Source organism: Falco peregrinus, chromosome Z, assembly GCF_023634155.1.
Source record: "Falco peregrinus isolate bFalPer1 chromosome Z, bFalPer1.pri, whole genome shotgun sequence".
In the NCBI taxonomy this organism is placed as follows: Eukaryota; Metazoa; Chordata; class Aves; order Falconiformes; family Falconidae; genus Falco; species Falco peregrinus.
Window position 1 is genome coordinate 67,019,690 of NC_073739.1, and position 24,288 is coordinate 67,043,977.

The window sequence follows — 24,288 nt, forward strand, 5'->3', positions numbered from 1 at the left end:
TAACTGCATATAAAGTAGGATTTGTAAATTAAATACTTCACTAATCAAGCATAGCTGGACTGCATACGTTGCAGGATCCAGGCACCAGGCAATTACAACCCTTTCACTGGTCTCCACAGGTACGTGGTTGCACCACGTCACGTGGCAGTGCCAGTTAAGGATTAGGGGCCCTCATCACTCTTGGCCATACACAACAGGCACAGAAGCAATCTCTTTGCAGCTTTCTGCCTCTCCAGTAACAGGAGTTCTTTCAGAGTTGTTCCCATAGTGCATGGACATACTACCACTAGGTAAATCAGACATGCTTATATGCAGGCAGGGAATAGCCTGGTGTAGAGCCCCATCTGCTCAAAACAGACTTCTGCTGTTATCAGCCGGAGAACTTCCAGCCAAGCACTGTCAGGGCCTGTTATCTGTGGTGGGCAGCCGTAGGAGGCAATACTAATCACGGAGGCCAGACACCATCATGCTCTCACTGCGTCTGCTGAAATTTCTCCCTTCCCGCTGGGCAGGTACTTCTGTCTCCTTTGCCTGCTGTTCCTTCTGGGAGACCACTAAGAAATGGTTAGATCTTCCCACATTAGTCTGTGTTCTCCTGAGTCAACTCCATGAATTTACTCTAAGATGTATGGGTCAAACAGGAGTGTTTCTAGCACACCTACACTTCCTAAATGGTAAGCAAGAAATACCATAGAGCTCCCAGAACAACATATGGTGTCTGGAAGTTAGTATTCAGGTGATACCCTGTCTAGGTGGATTGAGTAGACCAATTATATAGTTACATATAACACAGTTGCTCAGGGAGATATTGCTGTAAAATTTATGAACTGTCAAATCTTTGGATTTTATCTTGGAACAATATGCATTTAACATGAAGGAAGTCATGCTGGTTTACTTTCTCAGGGTTGCTTGCTCGGTGTATTTGGTGTAATTTAATCTTAAACTTTCTGGGAAACTTGCATTGGACTGACACGTCAGTGATTTAAGTAATTTCTGCTGGAAGGCTGCGATGTTGCGCTAGGTGTGGCTATGTGTATTCATTTTACTGAGGCAGGATGGCTTTGTGTATTTTCTAACCAAACGGCCATAATGATGATTATAGCAGGTTAACATTCTGTCCTCCAGCTGGCAGTTCTTTCCAACTTGGAAAAAATCTGAAAGCTTTGACGCAAAGATACCTAAGCAGCTTCCCCACATAGCATCACAAGGCAGTATTAGTTCATTTGGCTACACAGCAACCAAGCTTATCCAAACTAAAAACTATAAAAAACATATGTATATGCAGTTTGCCTAGTAATGCTTTCTCCATTAGATTAACAGTGAAGTGGCGCTGTTGTAGAGGTAAATCAATGCCCAAGAACAAATATCTTCCCTAAAGTCAAACTGTAGTCAGTAAGACACCATGTCTGGGATTCACCTCATCTAGTGTTACACCTACAATATGGTTCCTCGGCTTCCAACGGAGAAGGATAGGCTCTTATAGGGCCCAATTCACCCTACTTGTTTCAGGATCATCTTTAAGATGACATGAATTGTGTCTCAGAAACACCTATTCTTTCTATGGGTTTGGGTTTTACAGAAGGGCTAACTCTGATGTGGATGACTAATGTAGATATTAAGTTAGATGAATCCTGCCACCGTCATCTAAAATAACAGGGTAAGTACGGAAATAAATGCAGATTGCTTCTGCACTGTCCTTTTCCCAAAGAAGTATGAAGGCAAAGACTGGATATCACTCCTGACCTGTCAAGAAGTATATGCAGTACTGGGTACTGACTCCATCACTGAAGCGTCAAAGCAAACCGTCTGCCCTAGGGAGAGTGTACTTCTACCTTTTCCATGACCTCACAGGGCAAGAGGCTATCAAGTAAGGATCAGGCCGTAAGACTCACCAAAAACCACTGTTTCTCAGGAGCCCTGTGGATAGCTTTCAGGGTCTGTTCAGCCACTGCCTCACAGTTGTAAAAGTCCTAGCTGCGGCTTTAGTGGCTGGCTGAGGAATTACCCTTTATTTGTCAACTGACTTATCAACGGTCATTTGAATAATTAAATCCTGGTTCTCCTGAAATCTCCACAGAACTGCTGGTAATGTAAATTTGACACTATCATGCTCCAACTGTGGAAGAATGTTCAGTAATACATGGTTTATGAGCTACCCCAAAAGCCTGTGCAATTAATTGCAATATTTGCATTATGTATTAGAGTTTCATGTCCTAGCAGAAGTAATACCGTGCCACAAAGCTGAGGTACTCAGCACACTTCAAATACAGGCATATAATTCTTCTGAAAAACCATGGCATTATTTCCAGAACTACATATATATTCTCTTTGCTTCTACAGGCACCGGAGGTTTCCCTGAATACAAATGGGTTTATTTAGAGGTTCTTCACAAGAAATTCAATGATCCATGAGAAAACAATGACAGAAAATAGTACTGAATTATGATCTTATTTCCACATTGAGACAGATCAATCAATAACTGCTTTCATACATCTTGAACTGAATTTTCCATCGCCTGTGAATGGGCTATGCTACACATTCTCAAGTTTGAGTCCCTTACTACCAAGCCAGCATCTTGGTCTTCAATGGCCCTGGTTATTCTTATGGATAAAAGAGGCTGGTAAATCCTGTAAAAATAAATCTAAACTTAGTATTCCAAATAGAAAAGTGTTCCTCTCTAGACAGGCCAACAGAACAAGGTACCTTTTTATTACAACAGCACCAAGTGCTAATATATTCTTTAAGTGTTTGTATGTTTACATATAGCAGGTGGAAACTTTAGAAGCATTCTATGCTAGCAGAGCGGTGGTTTGGAGACTTTTATTGAGATTACCTGTGTCCACATTGTCCATATGACAGTCACTCCAAATGCAAAAAATACTCCACATTCTTTTAGAAATGAGATTAAGTATATTTGTGGAGACCTGTGCCAAACATCTATCTAGAAACATCACACTAAATACACTTACAGAAGTAAGACTATAAATCTGATTTGCAAAAATGTTTCCCAGAGCTCATTTATCTACAACAATTAATTCCATTGCAGAAAGAGGTGCAAATCTTGATCTTTTCATGAACAGGAAGCTAAATGAATTTCAGAAGCTTCTGACTGAGTTGTGCGGATAGTCTACAAGATACTTGAGATCTACAGATTCTAATGTAAGTTGGGTTTATATAGCAGTTGGCTGAAAAGAAAACATTTTATTAACTTAAGGAAGGCTGTATATAACCAAAAGGATATATTAGTTCAACATAACTGTCATCAGAGTTTGTAATTTGCTGTGTACTCCTGGAGACATTGAAAATTAAATATTATCACTTTAACACAGTAAAATATAGAGAAGTTGAAAAAATATACTTATCTATCACTTACAGTTAGAGTATTCTCCCCAATTATAAATAACTCAGGGTTATGTGTTTCAATTTTTGCCTCTGCAGAGAGTTGTAATATCTGGAAAGTTGACTGAAAGAGATTAAGAAAAACCTGTAAACAGATCGATCAGAATGCAGCTATTCTAAAAGAATTCTTTTGCTTTAAAATGTAGACTTCAGAACCTGAAAAAAATCACAGTATTAAGAAAATTAAAATGACCTTTTTATTTTTATTTATATTTATTTATGCAAGTGAACATGTCTATGAAAGTAATGGTGTATCAGTATTCCAAACTTACTTTTGCTGTTCTTATTAGCAATGAAAATAGAAAGCTGGGTTGTTTTTTTTTTATTTAATATAAAGTTAAAGCAAAACAGGAATTTTATATATATATATATCCATTTTTATAGTTATTGCATAGCTGTCATTGCTGCTAGCAGAGAAGAGATTGGGGGTGGATCTAACAGTGAGAAAGGGAGAAACAGCTCAGCAACAAAAGACAGATGGGGCTATATCTCTTGCCTTTGAAAGAAATGGAAATTGGATGTCCTTTCCCTCTCCCCCCACCTCCCAATTCTATCCAATGCTTCCGCCTTTCCCCATTTATTTTTTCCTATCACTGTCTGTTCCTCTCCACTGCTCAAATTCTAACATCACTCCCTCAGCTTAAACAGAGAAGAAGACAAAAATCTTAAGCCAATTCCCATTTGAAAAGGGACCCTGTGCCAGATCCCACTTCCCTGTGTGTGTGTGTCAACGGGAGAGGAGCATGGCTGCAAAGACACTGCAGCTTGCCGCTGCTCTTCTCCCAGCAGGCATGGAGAGCCCCATTTCCTACAGCACCACCGAGAGCAGCCTCAGGTTCGTGGCAGCACGGAGGCACTTGCCACCTGTGCCAAATGCAACGCCTGCTCCGTCATGTTGCCTTCTCAGCCTTTCCTCTGTGGTAGTGGCAGGTAAAGTGGGGAATGTGAGCAACTGTGGGTCTGCAGCCAACACATACCAAACTGACTGTCCCTGCAGCTTGCAGTTATTGCACAGTTGCACTCTGGCCATCTGCCCAAGTGGTCTGTCCTGTGCTCCTAGATGTTCAGAAACCTGCCTGGGTTCAAAAGCACCTTGTTAACTCCTAAACTCATCCTTCTTTGCTTTGCTTAGCAGGTACCAGCAAGCCTGCTACCCCTTTCTTGGACGATGATCAATTGCCACTGAATAAAAAGGCTGATTATGTGCATTATCAAGTGCTTGCAAGATTATTTGCACTCACCATTGACAAACAAATAGAAAATAACAAAATGGGAGATGGGAGGAAAACTGTGGCATGCGATCTTTCCTTCCCATCACCCAGTGGTAAACAAAGTATTTCCACTCACTTTCTTGCAAGGGTAGCAACCTTTTGTTTAGGTCTCCACCTTCTGCCTACCTGACAGCACCAGCAAGTGGTCTTGACCCAGCTGGTTTGAAAAATGGAATCTTTAAAGCCAGACAGATGCTTTCCTTCACGCACTTGCATAAGTATATTACATTATCAACCTGACCTTTTCCTAGTAAGGGCTGAACACTAAAGCTGACAGCAGCCCTGCTGTTAAATGTCAATACCTGCCATAAGACTTGCCAGAGAAACTAAGTAAACTGCGTCATGTTCCTGACGCTCCAGGCAAACCCAGGACACCAAGGCAGTTTGGTTGGTTGCCTAGCTAAGAAGCAAACATGGTCTCATATCTGGTAATTCATGATGAATTATATCCTGGAGGACACATGGTGATTTAAAATGGGAAAGTCAAGACATTACTGATAGATATTTTTAAGCATCCTGTAGGTCTTTAAGCAAGGACTCTTTCCTTGACACAAACTCTAATAAAAACAAGAAATCAATTAAAAAAAAATTTCCACACCTTTTCTAACAAATATAACTGGCAGTTTCATATTTTGATGTGACTTAAAATTATCACTATGTAGACTGTAATGTTGAAAAGCTAAAAGCAACGTTATTTTCCAGGCTACGACGATACTGTAATCTGCTGTCCTATGTTGAGTTTTGTGGAAATTGTAGCTCCCCTTGAATTAGTTTAACAGATGCAGAAAATGTTTTTTTTTTTTCAGCTGTGAAGACTGCATTATCACAGCATTTTCTTAGATGTTGTGCTGGACTGGAACTTACTGGCTCCATTATGCAGCCTCACTGCTTATTAGATGCCACTTTTGATTTGGAAAAACACACACAACAACGTAAAGTAAAGGAAGGTACTTCTAGACTGAAATGTCACTTTACGGAACTCTGAAAAATATCAGGAGTTAGGAAATATTTGAGTGTGGGATCCTTCATGAAGATGCAGCTGATACTCACTGCAGCAAAGGTTCCGTTCCAGATTCGGGTGGACACATTCACGAAGTACTCTCCCTTCAGCATAATGTCTTCCAGTTTGCATGCAATAGTACTGCACTTCACATTCTTACAGTTCTTCCAGGGGAAACAGCAAGGAGAGGCAAAAGCACACATTAAAAACAAATTCAAAAAATGTTCTTTTGACATCCAAATTTTTTGCCCTTGCCTTTGCCATTCTGTACATTTACAAATTAAATGCATGCAGGCTGTGAAGTACATGCATCTCTTCGTCTATCTAAGGCAGATGCAGTATGGGTAAGAACATCCATAGGCTGCACTCCTGCACTGTGAATGAGGAGAGCCACCCCCAACACAGCTGTCCCCACAGGTACAGCAGCGGGCTTGTAAGGATCAGCTCTGCACCCCTGTCCTGTGGTACTGCAGCCCTGAGTCTTACTCACCAGTTCTCTGGAAGCTCTGAAGTTCTCTTTCGTGAAAGATGCAGAATAAGGTCTTTTCCCTATTTGCAGTGGATTTATCTGAGCCTGACAAGTAACACCTCTGGCCTAGGAAAGATGGCAGGAATGAAACTGGATGACATCACATCATACTCAGGAGTTCATAGTCATCAAAACAATACATATTTCTGGGATGAGATGGTGGCTGTGAAAGGCTAGATTGTGAATTATACAACACTGGATACTTAGGAAACTAAGAGACTGTATGTAGTTTTGGTCAGAATTAAACAGGTCTTATGGTATTTTTTCCACTTAAACTGACCTGAAGGTTTTGCCCCAGTCTAAAAATTCCGTTTTTAATGTAACCTTCACAGGAACTTGGAGAAGGACCTAGCTGAAGAGTTCCAGAGTCATATGAAAAGTCAGTTGTGGACTGTAAAGACAAGCCACCACATCTACCAAGTAATAGACTAGTGTACTGCCGACACTGTGGTCCTCCCCCTTCTCTTTATGAGGAAGGGACAAGGGGAAAGGGCATAGATTCTCTGAATCCGAGCCATGAGGGAAATAATTATTATTTATGGTACTGATAAAACCCCACAACACAGCAGTTTAGGTAATTCAGTTCTTTACCTGAGCCGTGGTGACTGCAGTTATGTACATCAGTGGGTTGCCTTTGCTGGTCAGTTCTGGAAGATAGATTTTTACAGATGCCATCTTTACTGGAATATTCCCTGTTGTTACCTGCAAAGCAAATAACTCACAATTAATTCAGGTAGCTATACTTACATATGCATAAATTACTTGTTATACCAAGAAAATCAGAAATCATGGATGAGTATGGAAGAACTGGACTTCTGCATCAATGTTTTTTGTACCAAGACACTACGGTAGTAATTACATTATACCAATAGTAAAGCAGAAAGTGTACTGTATAACTTCAGGTCCCTGTCTGTTTCCTTAGCAAAGCTCATATTAACTGCATATACGTTTTGCAAAAACAAATACTTTGCCACAGCCAATAGGCCTGTTATTGCATCCTTTAGAGTAGCATTTACGGGAATGTAAATGGAACATAATTTAACTTTCTTCCACGTTGCATATTTGGATCTAAGTTTTTCTGAGTTACGTAATAAATGCTGTGATCTGGCTAGTTTTTGCATCTGGTTTGAAAGCTTAACCCTTGCCAGACTTCAAGTTTCAAAGTCCAAGCCTGCAAAGACTTGTTTTCCTTTATCAACCTGGCAAAAGACAAATACACTCTGTGAAAAAACAGTCTAAGTTGGCCTGACTTTAATCATTAACTATCTTCTAAATAGGTAAACAGTGCAGGACCAATCCCTCACCTATTCTACTTGTTCAGTAAGTGCAAATTTCATCCTGAACTTCATAAACTGTAACCATTTGTTGCCCTATCTGCAATTTTTTTTTTTATTTGACTGATTCAGAAACATCAAAATCAGTGAAATCAGGAATGTTTTTTCAACTACATTTTGGGAGCAGGCTACAGGAGGAGGTAAGGCAGCTTCTCAAACCAGAATCAGAAACATTTACTAACCTTAACTGAGAAGTTGAACGTGGGGCCAATGTCTTCAGAATTATTCACAGTGGAAGGAATGTTATGACCAGAGTATACTTCATAAAAGTTGATGTTGGCAAGCCTAGTTAACAACCATAAAACAATACATTTCAATTTGGCAGCTGCTTTGAAAACATACATTACTGGATGTGCCTTCATGAAACAGGTCACAGGAAAAATCAGCCACTTGCACTGCTGTTTGAAATCGGTTAGGAAAATACACAGTGTACTGAAGCCCAGAGCTGGAGTAAGCATGTAAAGGCAAGACAGGAAGGCTGCATGAGATGCAGGCTCTGCTCGGCCTCCTGCACCCCAGGGTGTTTCAGTGCCATACTGCAAGCTCCTCGCCCACAACAAACAGCGACTTCCAGCCTTGCAGTGGCCTCCCTCTGCAGAAAGGGCCCCGCAACAGTCCCCCTTTGTGCATCCGTAATAGCAAATACCAACAGACTCTAAGGGAGATTCTGGGCCCTAATGCCACAGACCACAGGCAAGCTTGTTGCCACACTGCCTGGGTGTGGAAATGCACACAGCACCCTGCTTCTGTGCATGGTACATATCACATAGCCCTTGGTCTCCTCTGGGCCACTTTCTTTGGTATTTGGTTTCAAAATTCAGGATTTCCCAAGTAACACAAGGTGGTCACAGCCCACATGGAAGGATGTGGTGCAAGGGCCTGTGGATACTTGAGGGGCTCAGCCAGCTGGGACCATGCTCAAAGGCAATGAAAACATCCCTGTGTATATCCATGTGCTTGCTACCTGTGAGCATCTCTGCTGAACTGTCCCAGAACTGTGTCTGCCCTTCATTGTTAGCTTTCATTAGGGGGCTAATTTGAGCAGTCAAAAAGCAAGCTGGGGAGTGAGTTTACAAAAAGCGGGGGCTATCATGATTCCTGCATCAGCTCTTCTGGCAGCACCAGGTGCAAATCTGTCCTCTACCATTGGCACTATCCCTATTTAATTTGGGTAATATTTGTGCATGAAATCCCAAATTGATACGTGTGCAGTCTCACAGAGGTGCCTTCTGATTAGTTGTGCTCCTCCATGCTGCATCGTGGATCCTGTTCAAGCCACTATACTTCCTCCCATGGGCCCTTTCCTTGAACAGCCTCCTCACAAGGACCCCTAGGAAAAACCATGTGAAGCATTTCCTGCTTCCTTATTGCTCAAATCTCCAGTCCTTCCACGATGCTGTATAAGCTTCCTTGTCCTTGCAGGAATTACTGGTAAGAATGATTCCCACCTCTTCCAGAAACTCCTATTAGGAGGTTTTCCCTAGAAAGACTTCATTTCAGGAAGACAACGCTTTTTTTCACACTTTTTTAAGAGGTTGCTCCTTCACTGTATTACCTGCCTCAGGAAGGAACTGTCTGCAGATAGATACTTCCTAAGTGGAAGGCTGTAAAAATGAGCTAACTCCAAGAGAAGCATTTAAAATTGTACCTTGGTTTAATGTGTACTTCCTTTAGTTTTTTTTAAATTGATTCATCTCCAAGGACTACTAATCTTTTTCTGGCAGCAGGGATTCCTTCATGCCTTGACTTGCACATGAGATTGCGTTTTCTCACACTCATGAGATACACCTGAATTCAAACCCCTGTTTTCCCTTGAGTAACTCTTTTTATAGACTTCATGCCTGGCCTTTTCTGAAGCCTTGAGCTTCTGTTCATGTTTCTCAGCTCATTAAATTTTCTGATTTAAGTCTGCACCATCCCCTAGGATCCTCGGAGGCTGCTTAAGTTGCTGTGTTAGTGATGTTCTGTAGTCTCTGTGCTGTTACTAACTTTAGTAACACTCTCGAAGCCTCATGCAACTTTCTCAGGGAGCTGAAAGAACTCGCATCGCTAACTCAAACACTTCTCTGCAACTAAAATAATCTCCATGACTCCAGAATCGAAGCACCTAGCTGTGGTGAATGCAGAGTCTCCAAATATTCTGAAACTGCTGCTGCAAAGCAGGTTATTAAACTAATCTGTACTATGGACCCTATTCCATGGCTCAGGTCATCTTTTGCAGCCAACAGTTCTTGTAGTTATGGTGATCTTTGAATATTCATTTCCTGAATTCATTGTTGCAGTGCATTTTAAAGCAGCTTCCTCTTTTTCAAATTTCTGTCATTATTTGAGTAATTACTACTTATTTTCTATAAGTTTAAATTTACAAATTTTGGAATGCCTCAGGATGCAAAAGCATTTTAACACCAAGAACTGGTGACCCAGTGCATCATCTATATGTGCATCATCTATCATGACGATATGTAGTTTATCCTAGAAACTGAGTAATTGGGAAAGATAAACAGATCTTTTTGTGATGAAAAAATAACATACCCTATCTTGATCTGAGAGTCAAACCAGTGTATTTTTGTTTCAGTTTTAATTTCAGTTAAACCCTGACTGCGATCTTTCTTGTTTGGAACAGCAACAATTACTGTTTCAATGCATCCCAATCACCAGGAGTTTCCAGGGCTGAAGAAAAGGGGCTTCAAGGGATTAGTCTTAAAGGGATGGGGTTTTTTGTCTCTCTCCCACTGCCCACCAGCTCGCTCTCCTTACAAACTGCCCTTCCCAGGGTAAAGGATCCCTCTTGCAACAGCCCTTCCGCAGGGAGGGGAAGGGGCTGACACTAGGACACGGAAGGGGTAGGTGTGAGCTGGAGTCTCTGGGCAGGCACATGGGAAAGTGGGATGTGCCACTCCTGATGCCAACACAGCTGCAGCGAAGGGCAATCTGCCATGTGCCGCCTCAGGTTTTAGTTCAAATCATTATCTCAAACAGCAAACAAGTGTTTATATTTTTCTCGTAAGTTCAGCAGATATGTCCATAATTTCTTTTTTTCTTCACCCCTCCCTCCTCCGTCTTTTGCCTAGAGTTTGAGCTGGGACTTTTTTTTTCTTTCTGCTGTTGTTCTTTTGTTTAGTTTTGATCACTTTAACTCCAGATTTGATCCAATGTCACTACACTTGAGCCCAGAGGCCCAACCCTATTATATAGTATATACTCATTTTATTATCAAAACCACCAGCGCTGTTTGGTTTTTATACCACTTCCATTCACATAAGCATCTGTAACAATTATGCAGAGGCAGACACAGATCCATAATTTCTTACTACACATTCCATAATTTTTTACATGTAAAATTATTGGAAAAACGTAAAGTTCTGCTGGTGTTGATAAGGTGGAAATTTCTTAGAACTTCCAAAATGAAAACAAAGTTTCATTGTCTTCTCAGTGGCCTTTCAAGAGTGTTGCTATATTCAAATGCCTTGGCAAAATGACAGTGACTCTGCATTATTCAGCATACCTTGTGAAGTGAATTTCTGCATCATATCGCAAAGGAATTGACAAGATAACCTGGTTGTCCGATTCTTGCTCTTCCTTACTTTCACTGTCAGCGAAACACATTTAAGTCAGGTGTTATATTATTTGATACAAATAAGGTATTAATAACTAACTTGCTTTCATACGGTTATATACTTTTACCTCAATGCGTGAAAACGTAGAACTGCCACATTCTGAAGATTTTTCAGGTTAAAATCGAAACTAATATCAAAGGATACCTAAAGAAGAGACAAGGAACACAGAGCAAATGAGTTGATGGTGCAACATCCAAACAAATCCTCAACAGCAACATAATCATTTGTGCATGCAACAATGTAGACTTGCCCTCTGCTTCTGAATTCTTCATCAGTTTCTGTGTAACATTTCAGTAATTTTTAACACTCCAGAATTGCTTTGTTCTCACTTTCCCCTACAAACTGGCATTGTTACATAAACAGGGACTATTTGCATTTTTAGATTATGTATAACTAGCTACAAGCTGCAACAAAAGGTGTCCAGGATTGCTTCAATTACATGCTTTGAAACACTAGCACTAACGCAAGCCCTGTATTCACTCTATTCACTCCAACAGGTCCACTAAAGGCCATTAAAAATTCAGAACAAACTTAACTTTTTATATGTAATTAGGGTTTTTTTTATTTTGCTCCCCCAGTCACAGAACCCCTGTTTCTATTCTTTCTAGCAAGTTTGTTATTGCTGCAGTTGATTGTGTTAGAAACCTTGAGGAGTAAGATATTAAATTCCATAAAAACATGGATATCCTGAGATTTATGGTATATATGTGAAAAAAGATAACTGACCTATCCTAGGGTTGTGTGGGCCACCCATCTTATCTCAGGACAATACTGGTTTCTTGGAGAGATGAGATGCACAGAGCAGGAGAGAGAGCTACCCCAAGTTCATACAGCAGGAGGGGTCTGACAGGAGGCTGTGGATGAAGCTCTCTTCTTCTGCCCCTAGCCCTCACCCTCTAGGAGTTACAAAGCTACAGCATTGTTTGAAAGACACAGGAGGGACAAATGTGCTTCAAGATCTTTTTTTTTCTTTAATCTGGCCGGGAGTTGCAGAAGTTTAGCCCTTAGTTTCCTTCTTCTAATGCCTCTGAAACCCAAAGGGAAATTAACTTGCCAAATTTAAGAAATCTTCACCAGCAGTAAATGCAGATTTGGGTGGAAACAACAAAAAATCAAGGTTATTTAAATACACTAGCTGTACCTGTTGTCCTGTCCTGAAAACAGGATAGCTTATTTGACAAATGACTGTACTTTGTGTTGTTCCTGTCTGACATGAGACTTCAGTCCCATCACTCTGCAGAGGAAACAGACAGAAAAGTCACGTTAGAATCATGTTTTGATAAAGCACAGAGGAAGTTCCCAGTCTGTATCTTCACCAGGACACACATTAGTTCATATAGGTGTTATCGCAATAATTCTTAGAGATGCAGCAGAGGGGTAGCAGGGCTAGCAGAGAGGCAGGGAGGTGGGACAAGGACCAGTCCCATGCGATTTCTGGTGATCTGTAATGATCTTAGAATTTGTGCTGGACTTGGAAGAAGGAATACAGGCTGGAGAATACAGGTCAACTTCAACATTAACTCCTACAGGGCTTTTTTTACAGCATTTTTACTGAATTTTTGCAGACATATTTACACAACCTGAGAGCTAGTTATGTACTCTCACTGTATAAGTTAGGGTGCAGAGAGGAACTCTACTATACTTTTTGTAGGGAAAACTTCAATACGTAAGAGTTCATTTACTACTTTGCAGAATATTTAGCATGTCATCACCCTACATCAAAGACAAAGTTGTTGATCATAGCCAATTATCATCACTTTGCAAAGAATTAATTAAAATGTACTGTCTTTTGTTACAAGCAGCCCTAGCAGGCATTTACCATTCATGAATTATGCTACAATCCCCACCCCAAAACAACACACATACATTCTCAACTTATGCTTTTCTTCCTGCTTTGAAGCAGGCATATTTTTGGTCAAACGCTTCACTTGCAGGCTGAAATACTTCTAAGCAAATTGGCTTTTGAAGCTAAAGAAAATCCTAGTTCCAGTGTGGTCTTTTGGCATGAATGGAATGAGCAATTTTGCTGCACAACAGGATGGGGAGGTAGACGTGCACCCTGAACGCTGTGTGGAGTACTTCTGCCAGTTGATTGTTCAGGAAAATGCTACTCTCGGGCAGTGATAAATGTTCCTATCCTCCTTTCCTTTCAGTCTAGGGATTGCTCTGGATTTCACCCCTAGGAGTATCATGCACCTCTCCAGTAGCAGCCTGACCACACAAGCCAAGCACTGAAGCCTGGATTTCATCCTCCATTAATTGTTTGGGAGCAACACTTGATTATATATTCACTGCATTCCCCAAAACAATGTGTATAATTCCTTTCTTTTCGCTTTTCTAAGACCAAATTCATTAGAAGAAGAGCTTCTGGTATAGCAATCATTTCAGTCTGATTAACTGTCTTGCTGGAACACATGGCCTTGGCACTAACACTATTTGTAGATCCAAAGTCTGTACTTTAAGGGCACATCATCGATGCTACATGCTTGATTTATCAAATACAGATTCCCTGTGGCACAGCAACTGCATTCAGGCATGTTGTTGGGAGTCAAGATGATGTGGGTGCCAAGGCCCAGAGTGAGGAAAAGATGACTGAAATACTGAGGTGAGGTCAAACTCAACAGGTAGCCAACTTTTATGCTGAGTTGGAAGTGTCTCTCCTTGACCTAAATAAACTGATATGCTGAAGGGAATAATTCTGGTATCCAAGAAAATAAATTGGGGGGAGAGAAGTTTGCACACACATTCTTTCCTGGGATAGGCACCACTAGAAAGAAAAAAAAAATAATTTATTTGAGAAACTAAAAAATCAGTGGCAGTAACAGAAACAGTGAGGTTGGGTATCACGTACCGGTAAAGATGATGAAGCGAAAAACAAGTTGTCTGAAAATGTAGCCTGGATTCTGGTGTTATATGCATTTTCCTTTTTATTTCTCAATTTCACATTGAACGTTAGTCTTCTGTTTTTGCTGCTGACAACAAACTGCTGTTTGCTGTTGGAAAATAAAAGTCCATTGTTGTAAACAGAGGTCCTACAACAGCTGTGGATTGTGAAAATGCGTTGCCTGTAGCCAACAACAAATAACAAGCACAGCAAGACATTTCCTCCATTCTACACACTTAAATGCTGTGCTTTCTAAACCCGTTGACATAAGAAAGTTTGTGATGGTGTTTCTTAAAACCAAATGGAATTAGTGTCTTCTCAAAGTGCAGGACCTTGATTATGTATGGTCAAAGTCACTTTGGTAAATTTTCAAGGGCTCTACCCTGGTGGGAAGGTGGGCAGAGAGTAGGCAGCAGACCCAGATGGCAGCTCCAGGAAGAAGCAGCCCTGTCTCTCTGCATACCGTATGCATGTATCTGCATATGGACTTGGAATATGCGCTGCCTGAATGGTTGACCTCAGCTTCCCAGTGGCACAGCCTCCTGCTGGAATGTCACTACAGGAGGGACCAAAATGGTTGCTGCAGCTCCTGCTGCTCTCCCAGTGTGCTCCCTTTCCTAACAGCAGCCAGCCACAATTCTTCTGAATGCTCACTGGGTCCTTATCCCTAAGTTACCAAAACTTGGGTTTGTCTAAGCTGACAAGAGTCTTACTTCTGTATCTGTGTTCCTATCACACCAGTTTTTCATTGCTTAGTTATTTAGACAGAAACGCTGGGGTTTTTTTACCCCTGCTATTTCTAAGTAGATGTTGAACTAGAAAAGCGTTCTCACCCAGAAACTCACCCAAAGCCTACAGACAAACCAACTGGTGAAAACTTAACACCCAACCCCAACTATTCCACTGATTCAGCTCTTACCCATCATCTGCCTTCTGCTGAACATTCAGAACAAGGTTACAGATACAAAGTTCATCTTCACCACAGTCTTTAATAAAAGGAATCTACAAAAATCAAAAACATTTCCTGAATGACAAAGCTCAACTTAAAAATTACGTACAGACACTAGAGTGCAAACACTTTTGAGGTGAAGCATGCTCTTGGTTTGCAGATCCTCTGAAGGCCATTAAAAACTCTGACACATGAACAAGTTAACACTGAGTTACATGTTACTACATGTCAATTGATCCATAAGAACAGTGCAAGCAGGTTAAGGTTAACCCACAATAAATGTGATATAATCAAAGTGTTCAATCTCTCTCTTATGTACTCTTTTATTGTAGGATAAAGTAAAATAGTTAATCTTTTCTATCACCTGGAAGTTCACATCAACCAGCATGTTTGTTATGCTACTGTGGCTGATGTACATGTGTGTGAGCAAGCCCATGCAATATAGATGTTTAACTAAAAGGAACAAAACTTAAACATAAACTTAAGATATACTTTAAAAGGTATAAAGGGAAACAGAAGACACCTCTGCAGGTGTCTGCTTTCAGCACAGTGACTTAACTAGAACATTAGTGTTTGTGGGGCCCACACGTTAAGGACATGTGTATAGCCATGCATTTTTTGATAGTTAAGTCTGCATACTTACACTGTAGGCCACAGCTGCTGGAGAATATATATCAAGGACAGGGCTGGAGCCAGGATTTGCAAGGCCAATGTCAATGCGCAAACTAAGTGAATTCACTGCATCTGAAGGTTCCTGTAAAACACATGTTTCTGATGATAGCTCAAAGCACAGCTGACAGGGCAAAACTGGTAATTCTATTGTAAATTGAGAACGCATAGTAAAAGCATACTTGCTCTAAACAAGAACAAGTAACAGTACAAAGCTTCAATTCTTGACCAAAATAATTTTGTGAGATTGCCTAGTGTGGGCTCCTCTTACTAAACAGCTTTTAGTGCCATTTCCATGATAAAACTGATTTTCTTAGGATTCCTGGAGACTCTGTTCATCACAGTCACTTCTGGTACTAAGGAACATACAAATTCTCTGCAGCTGCAGAAGCTGGTCCTCAAAAGCCACCACCAGGTATCTTTCATTCTCACCTGGCTGCAGAAGTCAAATTCCTAGTCCACTCTGCCTTACCATCACAGAATGCAGCTGGGCCCGAGTGACATTAGAACATAATATACCTCATGTCTCCTCTGTTTCTTAGTACTGGATGAATACTCTTCTAGCCCTGTGGCTCATGGCTCCACAATGGCACTAAATATGATCAAGTCAAAGATACTTGCACAGGAACTGAGGTCCTCTACCTGATCTAGCCTCATGCAGGGGGCTTAAAGCAACTCTCAAGGCTGTGTTTGGTTTTTGGTTCTAGAGAAAGATACTGGAGACTTGCTTATTTTAATTTTTTTCCGAGGTGTATACCTAGGGCTAGCATGTACCAGAAGTCTGCCTGAAAAGTTGTTAGTTTGAGAGAATACATTCGCATGTATGTCTTAGATCTTACAGAAGAACCTACTCAGAGGGAAATTAAAATCTATTGAAACTATGGACTATGGGCTCTGTGTTATGTCAGAGCTGAATTACATAATTAGGAACTGCCTCTTTTATCCTAAAAAGCTGTGCTGAATTTCACAGTTACTAGTTTCTTTGAAATCAGAATATGACTAAGTATTTTTCACTTGTGGGGGATTTGAGAAAATAAAGCATTTTGAGTGCACCATTCATGGAATTCATCTTACAGACATAAAATTCATCAGCATACTCCTCTGATCATTTTTGTCACATAAGACTGCTTGCAATTGCACTCACCAGTACACTGAAGACATCATGAACACAATTCTCTTCATGACGTACCACAAGATCCCTCTGCATGTACCTTTCATTGTTTTCTTTGAACAATCCTCTAGAAGTCACTCTAGAGGACTGGAGATCTGCATCCAATGTTGCATTGTACTTTATAGCTACAAGAAGAGTAACAGTACATCTTTTGCTGAGTATGACTGCCCATGATCTCATTACTATACTCAACATTACAGAGTGACCAGGCTTTGCAAACCACACTATTTTACTTTTTCCATAGTCTGCTAAACACAGAGCAGTCTCAAAACGAAAAAGTTTTCTCTTGTGTTTTCCAAAGCAGTCAAACATGTTTAAATCCTGATGTAAGTTTTTATCCACAGAGAGAACATTAAATGGCAATCAATCCAGCCTCTACTGCAGATGTCTGAGCCTGCAGCTCAGGCAAGAAGCCAGTCAGCAGGGCCAGGATTATGCTAGATAAAGGGGCCATACAACAATATCCCTGAAGTCTAAAGAGACTATAAAGAATCTGCATCTTCTCTTCAATCACATAATAATTTCTGTCTTCTTCTCTTCATAATATGACTAATATGCTGTGGAAGTTCACCATTATTTTACAGCTTACAATCATGAGTTTCTAAAGGTACTATACACAGCACTGAAGCAGTCCAACTGGTGTTATCAGTGACGTTTAACTAAATAGCTTCATGAGAGTCCAGTGCTGTCTCAGAAGTATTTGGTGCTCTCCTGTCCTCTGAAAAGAAGAGCTTCTCCCCATTGACATCTGTACTGAGCCTATGGATTTTTTTTTTTTTTCAGAAGAGAGAAGAAAAGTCTGCAGTCTGTTGTTGAAACCAGCAGGTTAAAAAAAAAAAATCAGCCTCTCACTAATGAAATTTTCTGGCGTTTGTTGAACAGCAAGGATACAGCTCTCCTTTATCCTGTTAATTCCTTACTTCTTAAAGATTATGGAGCCAGCTGATGAAAGCAGGTCTTAAAAACACATTCTCAAGCACTTAAGTTTTATCCTGAGTCCATCTTTCTTGATATTCAAACTAATACATGTTTAGAATTTCCACTACTCATTTGAATAACGAACTTTTAAAGAAACTAGTATAAGACAAGTCACTGAAATACCCTTACCCACTTGATTATTTCTCTTAGCAGGTCGAAATGTAGCCTGAAAACATATTTTGACAGTTATTTCTGTGTTCTTGTTCAGCAGACTGATTTTCTCAGGTTTAAATGAGGCGATTATAGACACATTTGCAATGCTTTGTGACCTGAAAAATATTTTTAAAAAGTTACATGTGATTTTCAAGAGCACTGGGTAACATAGCAGCTGTTGTCTACTACTATCTGTTAATGTGACATTGATTTTGTATTTCCCAGTGTAAACATTTTTTAATGGCACCAGTAAAATTATTTTTCTTTGCATAGATGTGAATTTGTTGATACAGCAGTTTTCATTAATAACAATAAATAATTTATCATTTCAAATTAATGGATAATCAATGTCTTTATTCTAATATTCTAATCCTTCCCTTATGATAACAGAAAATGAAGCCTTTTTCCTGTTTTCCCAGTAAGTAACCTTATTCTGCTCCTCTGGGAAGGTAAAGAAGGGTAATTCTTCATTTTAATTAATACCCTTATTTTTCAGAACAACTTTCATGTAATTAAGATTTTGAAGAACAGTTTCAAAGGAACCCTGCATGTAAAAACAAACACTTCAATCAAAAGTGAAACTCATTAATCAGACCAAATGTCAGAATGAAAGAAAGATGAGCATCTTCAGTAATCATAACTAAATAAATGCTGGTACTCCAAGAAGCATAACTTTCTTTAATGAAAATCCCACCAGCACCAGCAGCAGTTCCATTGTGGGTCAATGGTCCAAACTGATCATTCATTTTTAATAATCTTGCTTCATTATGAAATAAGGAGCAATTTAGTAATGTTTTTCTTCTTACAATGGGAAGCCTCAAGTGAGAAGACAAGCAACAGATAGGAAAGCAACTTGTGTTTTAATTTAGCTTCTCAAGCAAGTAGTGGAAAACACATAGTACTTAGGGAGGCAGAAGATTTGGGTTCTGTGAAGCCTTTCTTCTTTATTTTGTGAAAGAACTCAGATTGCTCTGGCAGAGGTAACATAACAGAAGAGATGGGTTTCTGGCCAGAAAGAAGTGCCAACTATCACTGCTCTCTGTTCTTACCCTGCAGGACAACTCTTTCCCCCATATCAGCCTACCAGCCAGCAAAGGTCCCACAGGTTGTGTAGGAAGTGGTTTCATCTGTTTCAGGCTCAGCTATCAGAATGATACTGCAGTTACTGAAGTACAACCTGCTGTTACAAATACTCTCAAATGAGCCCCATTCCCTGCTGCTGCCCCTTCCCTCCAGACCATGTGCCTGCACAGCACAGTGGGCAGGAGTATCTCCAGGCCCTCTCCATCCCTGCCCAGGTCCCTTCCAGTAGACCCCACCACCTGGCTTCCCCCCACATGCCCTGGCTCTGCCCCCAACACTGCCTTGACTTCTGATGGTTTGATGATACATGCTTAAAAGAGGTTTAGTCTAATGCTGTTTTTCAGCTAGCTGTAATAGCAGTGATGAGGCAATAAGTGTGTTAGCTCCGAACACATGGAACAAAAGAGCTTTTTGTTTTGTTTGTTTTGCTGTTTAACTAACTAAGTGCTCGACTTGCATCTGAACCATTAAGTGCTTCCTTTCCAAATGAGTTTACCAACCATAGCAGAACCACATTTCCATCAGCACCAACTGATACATCAGTAATGTCATCGTCATCTAGGTCTCTATGGCCATCTACTGATCTTCCAAAGAATTGGAGCCGTTGTCCAAAAGCAGAATCTGACCCTAAAATTTTCTGGGAAAGAAGAGTTTGGTTACTGAGTTTGCCACAAGTGTACTTAAGTCTGTAAACAGGAGCCTAAACAATAGATTTTCACTGATACTGCCCATATACACAATGTATTGTTTTAAAAAAATGCTTTTATGGATCTTGTCTCAGATGCTTTTAAGCACTTTTTCCTCCCCTGTTGGAGCAGGCAATGGACTAGATTTTTCTGTTTTGGGAGCAGATCAACTACCTAACTGCTGTATATTAGCTAGTACTTACTGGAAACTTTTTCTATCTCACATTGAGCAACTCAATAGGATGCTTAACAAGACTTCTAGCAAATACTTTCTGCAACCAGGAAGTCTGCATGGAAAGTAGCATTAAAATTACCGTTATATTAACATATAGGATAAGCAAAGGCCCTTGAAAGTATTCTCCTTTAATATTCGTAATTTACAGAGCTGGGATTTATCTAATCTTCATCAATATGGGTACAGAATTATTAATATGGAATAATGGGTGTCAAAAAATGTATAGGACTTCATATGCAGGCACCAAAAAGTGTAAGAGGCTCAGACAAAGCATCTTGCGAGTCCTTTTCCTCTGTACGCTTCAGTTATAAGCACCACAACATCAACAATGGCACGCTGACAGCTGAAGTAAGAGAGGCACAAAACGTAAAATAAGATATGAGAATAACAGTACGCCTTTCGGAGGATGACATAGTAGCCAATTAGAAGATAGAAAATCCTTCTGTTTTCCTCTAGCATATCCAAAGGCACTGAGTGCAGCATTACACAACAGTTATTTACCTGAGAATATTTGGTACGTATAGTCTTTTGATATCCATTGTAAATGTAAATTGCTCCAGAGTTCTGGTTTTCCAGTGGTGCACCTATTACGACATCGTTAAAGCCATCCAAATCAATGTCTGCAAGCGTTGCGATTGCTGATCCAAAGCGAGCATTTTCTGTACCCTGGGGACCTTCCAAGAGTTCTTGTTGATCCAAAATTCCCTTTAAAAGAGAAAAAAGAAGAAAAAGCAAAAACACAGCTATCATTGCACCAGATTAGACACAGGAGTAGTATCTGTGTGCACTGTTTTTTGTTTCTGTTTTCCAGTACATTCCCCTTGGACTGCTCAACCCTGAATTCCTTCCCCATTGTATTGCCCATTCAGTTTGCATTATGTCTCAGAGTCTTGGCAAGCATTACACAGCAAAATCAAAGCATGCTATGCAAAGCACTAACAGCAAATATGACCATATGTATGAGGCTTAAATGCTCTCACTGTCCTCATCTGACTGTTCTGAAGGTTTCACAATACATTGAAAAATACAGTTTCCAGTTTTAGATTACCAGTTTTTATGCAGAGGGAATGGAAATTATGTAACTGGACATAATTCTTTGAAACAGAAATGGAATTTCCTAACTAAACTAATGCAAAAAACATGTGTCCAAATGCTAAACTCCTGACCTCTCCAGTGCCAATGAAGAAAGACTGAAGATCTTTACAGTTAAATAATCACATTTGCACTAGCTTAAATTCAACTCTCTGGCAAATATCGTTCTCAGTATCACACTGTGCTTAACACTTTAGAAATACCAGCCAAGTTATTTATTAAAAATTACTAGAAAAATATTACTTGCACAACATGGACAAGTTGCACAAATCCAAGTTCTTTAAAAAATAATAAAAGTTTATTCTTTAATTATTCTTAACTTTTAAGTAATTTTAAACCTAACATTTGATGAAGACTAAAAGTTGTAAGGAAAGTCTTCCCATTTATTTGGTTTTCAAAACATGAAAATAAAATCCTACAATTTTTCTTCTCTTCTGTATTTTGTGTCTAATTCCACAGTCACAAAGACCAATGTCAGCTGTCAGCCATACCACTTCCAGCACCTCCATCTATCTTGGAACTGCTTTAGGGTACAGTTTCCTGTTTCTCCAGGATGATCTGACTGTAAGCTGCCACTGAAGAGGACGGTCCTTCCTCTCTATTTATTTGATTGCAATTTACCTAGTAAAAAGGCCATGTTCCGTTTTCCCTGATGGAAGGCAGGTATTAATTTAATTTGCATATCCAGACATCCAATAATTGATTGAGAGACTGTTCAAAAGTGCCAGAGACTTCACGACTGTTAGTACGGACATTCTGAAAACACCTACTACAGGTCTGAGTAAAAAATACAGTCATTCAAGCATCAGACAGATAACTAGCTTCACTGAAGAAAGGAGACAATACGAGTAAAAGCAACCATCCAGTGTCAAAGTCTATGAAACAATGCAGAAAACTGGCAGAAGAGCATTTACTAGAACTGTTTTGGGAATACTGTTGGGTGTTGAACGAGATTTGCCAAAATGAAATGGAAAAAAATTCATTAAGGAAAGCCTTGAGCTAAGTTTTTCAGAGAAATGGTCAACCTTGTATTATATTTGTGTACAGTGCCTAGCACAGTGCCTAAAACCAAGACTGGGGAGCCACCTAGAGCAGCAGGCCCCTGGTCACTAACAGTGCTTAGCTATTAACTTGCCTAGTGACTCCATTTTGGTCTGTTCCAGCTGGCTTATTCCCAGATTACATGCACAAGCAAGTTCTGGGGAAAGTTTGCAGCTGCTCCTGAAAAGCAGAATAGGCGAGATCACACTGGGAAGGGCTCCATCTGCAGTCTTCTAACCAGGCAGGCTTGGCACCATTTACCCCTGCCCTTATGCCACACTCCGGGAAAAGTACAGGCTCCACTTCTGGTTAAAAAAAATCACTTGCAATATTTCTAATACTTTGAAAAAGACACACTAACAGTGACTTAGAGGCCCTGAAGAGATCCAGGGCCAAAGGCTTTTTAGCATGCATGGGGCCCATCTGCTTTGAAAGAAGTTAGCCCTAAGCAATGCTGGTTTGAGTTAGACTGCTGTACCAGTTGCTGCAGGGCCAGGGATTACTTTTCTGATCATTCTCAGATTTAACAGAACAGATACTGCCACTAAGTACTGCTGCAGTTTGGACTGCTTTTTCCTTGGTAAAACTGTAGCCCAGGGCACAAGAGTAAATCCCTCCAGCTGCAAATAAAAGTATCATCACTTATCATAGTTGGGAGGCAGGAAGGCAATTCTAGTTTTGCTACAGTGCCACTCTTACCTTTGTGATGGCAAACATGTATACTCTCCCCTCCTCTTTCTTCAGGTCATTCATAAACATTGGTGCACCCACAAGCAGCACATCTGTCACAGAATCCCTGTTAACATCCACTGAACACACTACACTGCCAAAGTAGGAGCCAATCTGAAATCAGTAGTAAGAGAGTCATGTTTGTATGTGGATTTTGTAAAGCTTAATGTTTGAGCACCTGACTCAGAAAACTTACACCTAGAAATAGTCCAATACTAATAAATGAAACTGCCCACTGGAATGAAATTACTACATAATATACTCCACGGTTTGAAGAATCATATCCTTACCATGTCTCCACTGTTTCTGTCCAGTAGCTGCTGCTATGGCTTTTACCACTTGGCAATAAGAATGCAAACAGAAAATAAGCTATGGGAGGTATATTTTTTCACATTAAACAGGGCACATGAAACAATCCAACCCCTGATTTACTGTCAGATTTGTCTTACAAACAGAAAAAATCAAAACTATCTAAACTTACTGCTTTTTTCCCAAATGAAGTAAAAGAGAATGAGCTTCCAAATCTCTCTTTTGATATTATCTACTTCACAGCTTCTCAGACAGAGTGGAGCTCACTGAGTCTCTCCCAATTAGGAGTGTTGACAGAATGATACATTAAGTGGCTTTGTATATTATCTTTTACCACTAATTGGTTGACTTCCTAAAATACTCTAGGAGTTACAGTTAACCTCACTGAAATAATCTAGTGGTAGAGAAAAGTTCAAGTGGATTCTAAATGCATTGCAAGAAAGAGGAATTTTCGAAACAAATGCTTTTCGATTTACTGCTGTGTTAATAAAAACAGATGCCTGCAAAATCTGCATTCATGACCAAAATATACTTGCCTGCTCGCCTCTCTGGGACTGCACAATTGCGATATTACCATTGCCGTCAACGTCATAAACCACTACTCTGCCAGTATAGTTGGATCTTGGTGCGCCAGCAACAAAATAGATGGAGCTCGGAGTTGAGAGAACAGCAACAGAATAACCTGGGGAGAGAAGCCAACATTTAACATGTGTAAGAGACCATGTCATCAGCTGGTTATCCATAAAGACACTGAGGGTGAGTCAATCTGGTATGTTAGTCGCAGAGAACAATGCTTCCAGACGGCAAGTTAAGTTGTCACACATGCATAAGATTCACTAGTCTTCTGGAGAGAACAATAACATACAAATCAAGTTGAAGCAGGTTTGCAGAATAGCATGGACAATAGTTCCACCTACTCAGTAAAATGTAGACCACAAAAATGCCGTGCTTGTAAAGGAGATAGGAAACAGAGTGCAAAGAGTATCCTTGGAATGAAGAAGTAAGAGAAATGTAAGATGAACATTTGGGGGTAGCCTTCAAACTAGGGAGGAGCACCTAGCTTTTGCAAAGCTTGCAGTGCATTCTCCCACAGCTCACCAAACCACAGCCCAGTGCTTTGGCTGAACAGAACAGGCTATATTAATAGTTTGTCAACTGA

General features: G+C 40.2%; 1 protein-coding gene and 1 long non-coding RNA gene across 3 annotated transcripts in view; one reads left to right on the forward strand and one right to left on the reverse strand.

Annotated features, from left to right (window-relative positions):
* ITGA2 (integrin subunit alpha 2) overlaps positions 1-24,288 on the reverse strand; it is a 70,443-nt gene that overhangs the window by 3,883 nt on the left and 42,272 nt on the right. Inside the window, exons 12-28 of the mRNA XM_055790477.1 lie at positions 23,666-23,811; positions 22,791-22,934; positions 20,460-20,663; positions 19,538-19,674; positions 17,931-18,070; positions 16,797-16,948; positions 15,627-15,737; positions 14,954-15,036; positions 14,002-14,143; positions 12,292-12,384; positions 11,218-11,294; positions 11,039-11,122; positions 7,716-7,818; positions 6,791-6,901; positions 6,161-6,265; positions 5,721-5,834; positions 3,374-3,463 (exon numbers count right to left, since the gene is read on the reverse strand). Coding sequence (XP_055646452.1) covers positions 3,374-3,463; positions 5,721-5,834; positions 6,161-6,265; positions 6,791-6,901; positions 7,716-7,818; positions 11,039-11,122; positions 11,218-11,294; positions 12,292-12,384; positions 14,002-14,143; positions 14,954-15,036; positions 15,627-15,737; positions 16,797-16,948; positions 17,931-18,070; positions 19,538-19,674; positions 20,460-20,663; positions 22,791-22,934; positions 23,666-23,811 — 2,036 coding nt within the window. The remainder of the gene's footprint in view (positions 1-3,373; positions 3,464-5,720; positions 5,835-6,160; positions 6,266-6,790; positions 6,902-7,715; positions 7,819-11,038; positions 11,123-11,217; positions 11,295-12,291; positions 12,385-14,001; positions 14,144-14,953; positions 15,037-15,626; positions 15,738-16,796; positions 16,949-17,930; positions 18,071-19,537; positions 19,675-20,459; positions 20,664-22,790; positions 22,935-23,665; positions 23,812-24,288) is intronic.
* Positions 71-13,993, forward strand: LOC129782705 (uncharacterized). 2 transcript variants are annotated; one of them, XR_008744732.1, is made up of 4 exons: positions 71-674; positions 3,047-3,159; positions 4,039-4,329; positions 13,304-13,993. It is a non-coding gene; the product is annotated as an uncharacterized LOC129782705 (long non-coding RNA). The 2 variants fall into 2 exon arrangements; XR_008744731.1 differs by lacking the exon at positions 13,304-13,993 and having other exon boundaries at positions 4,039-4,343.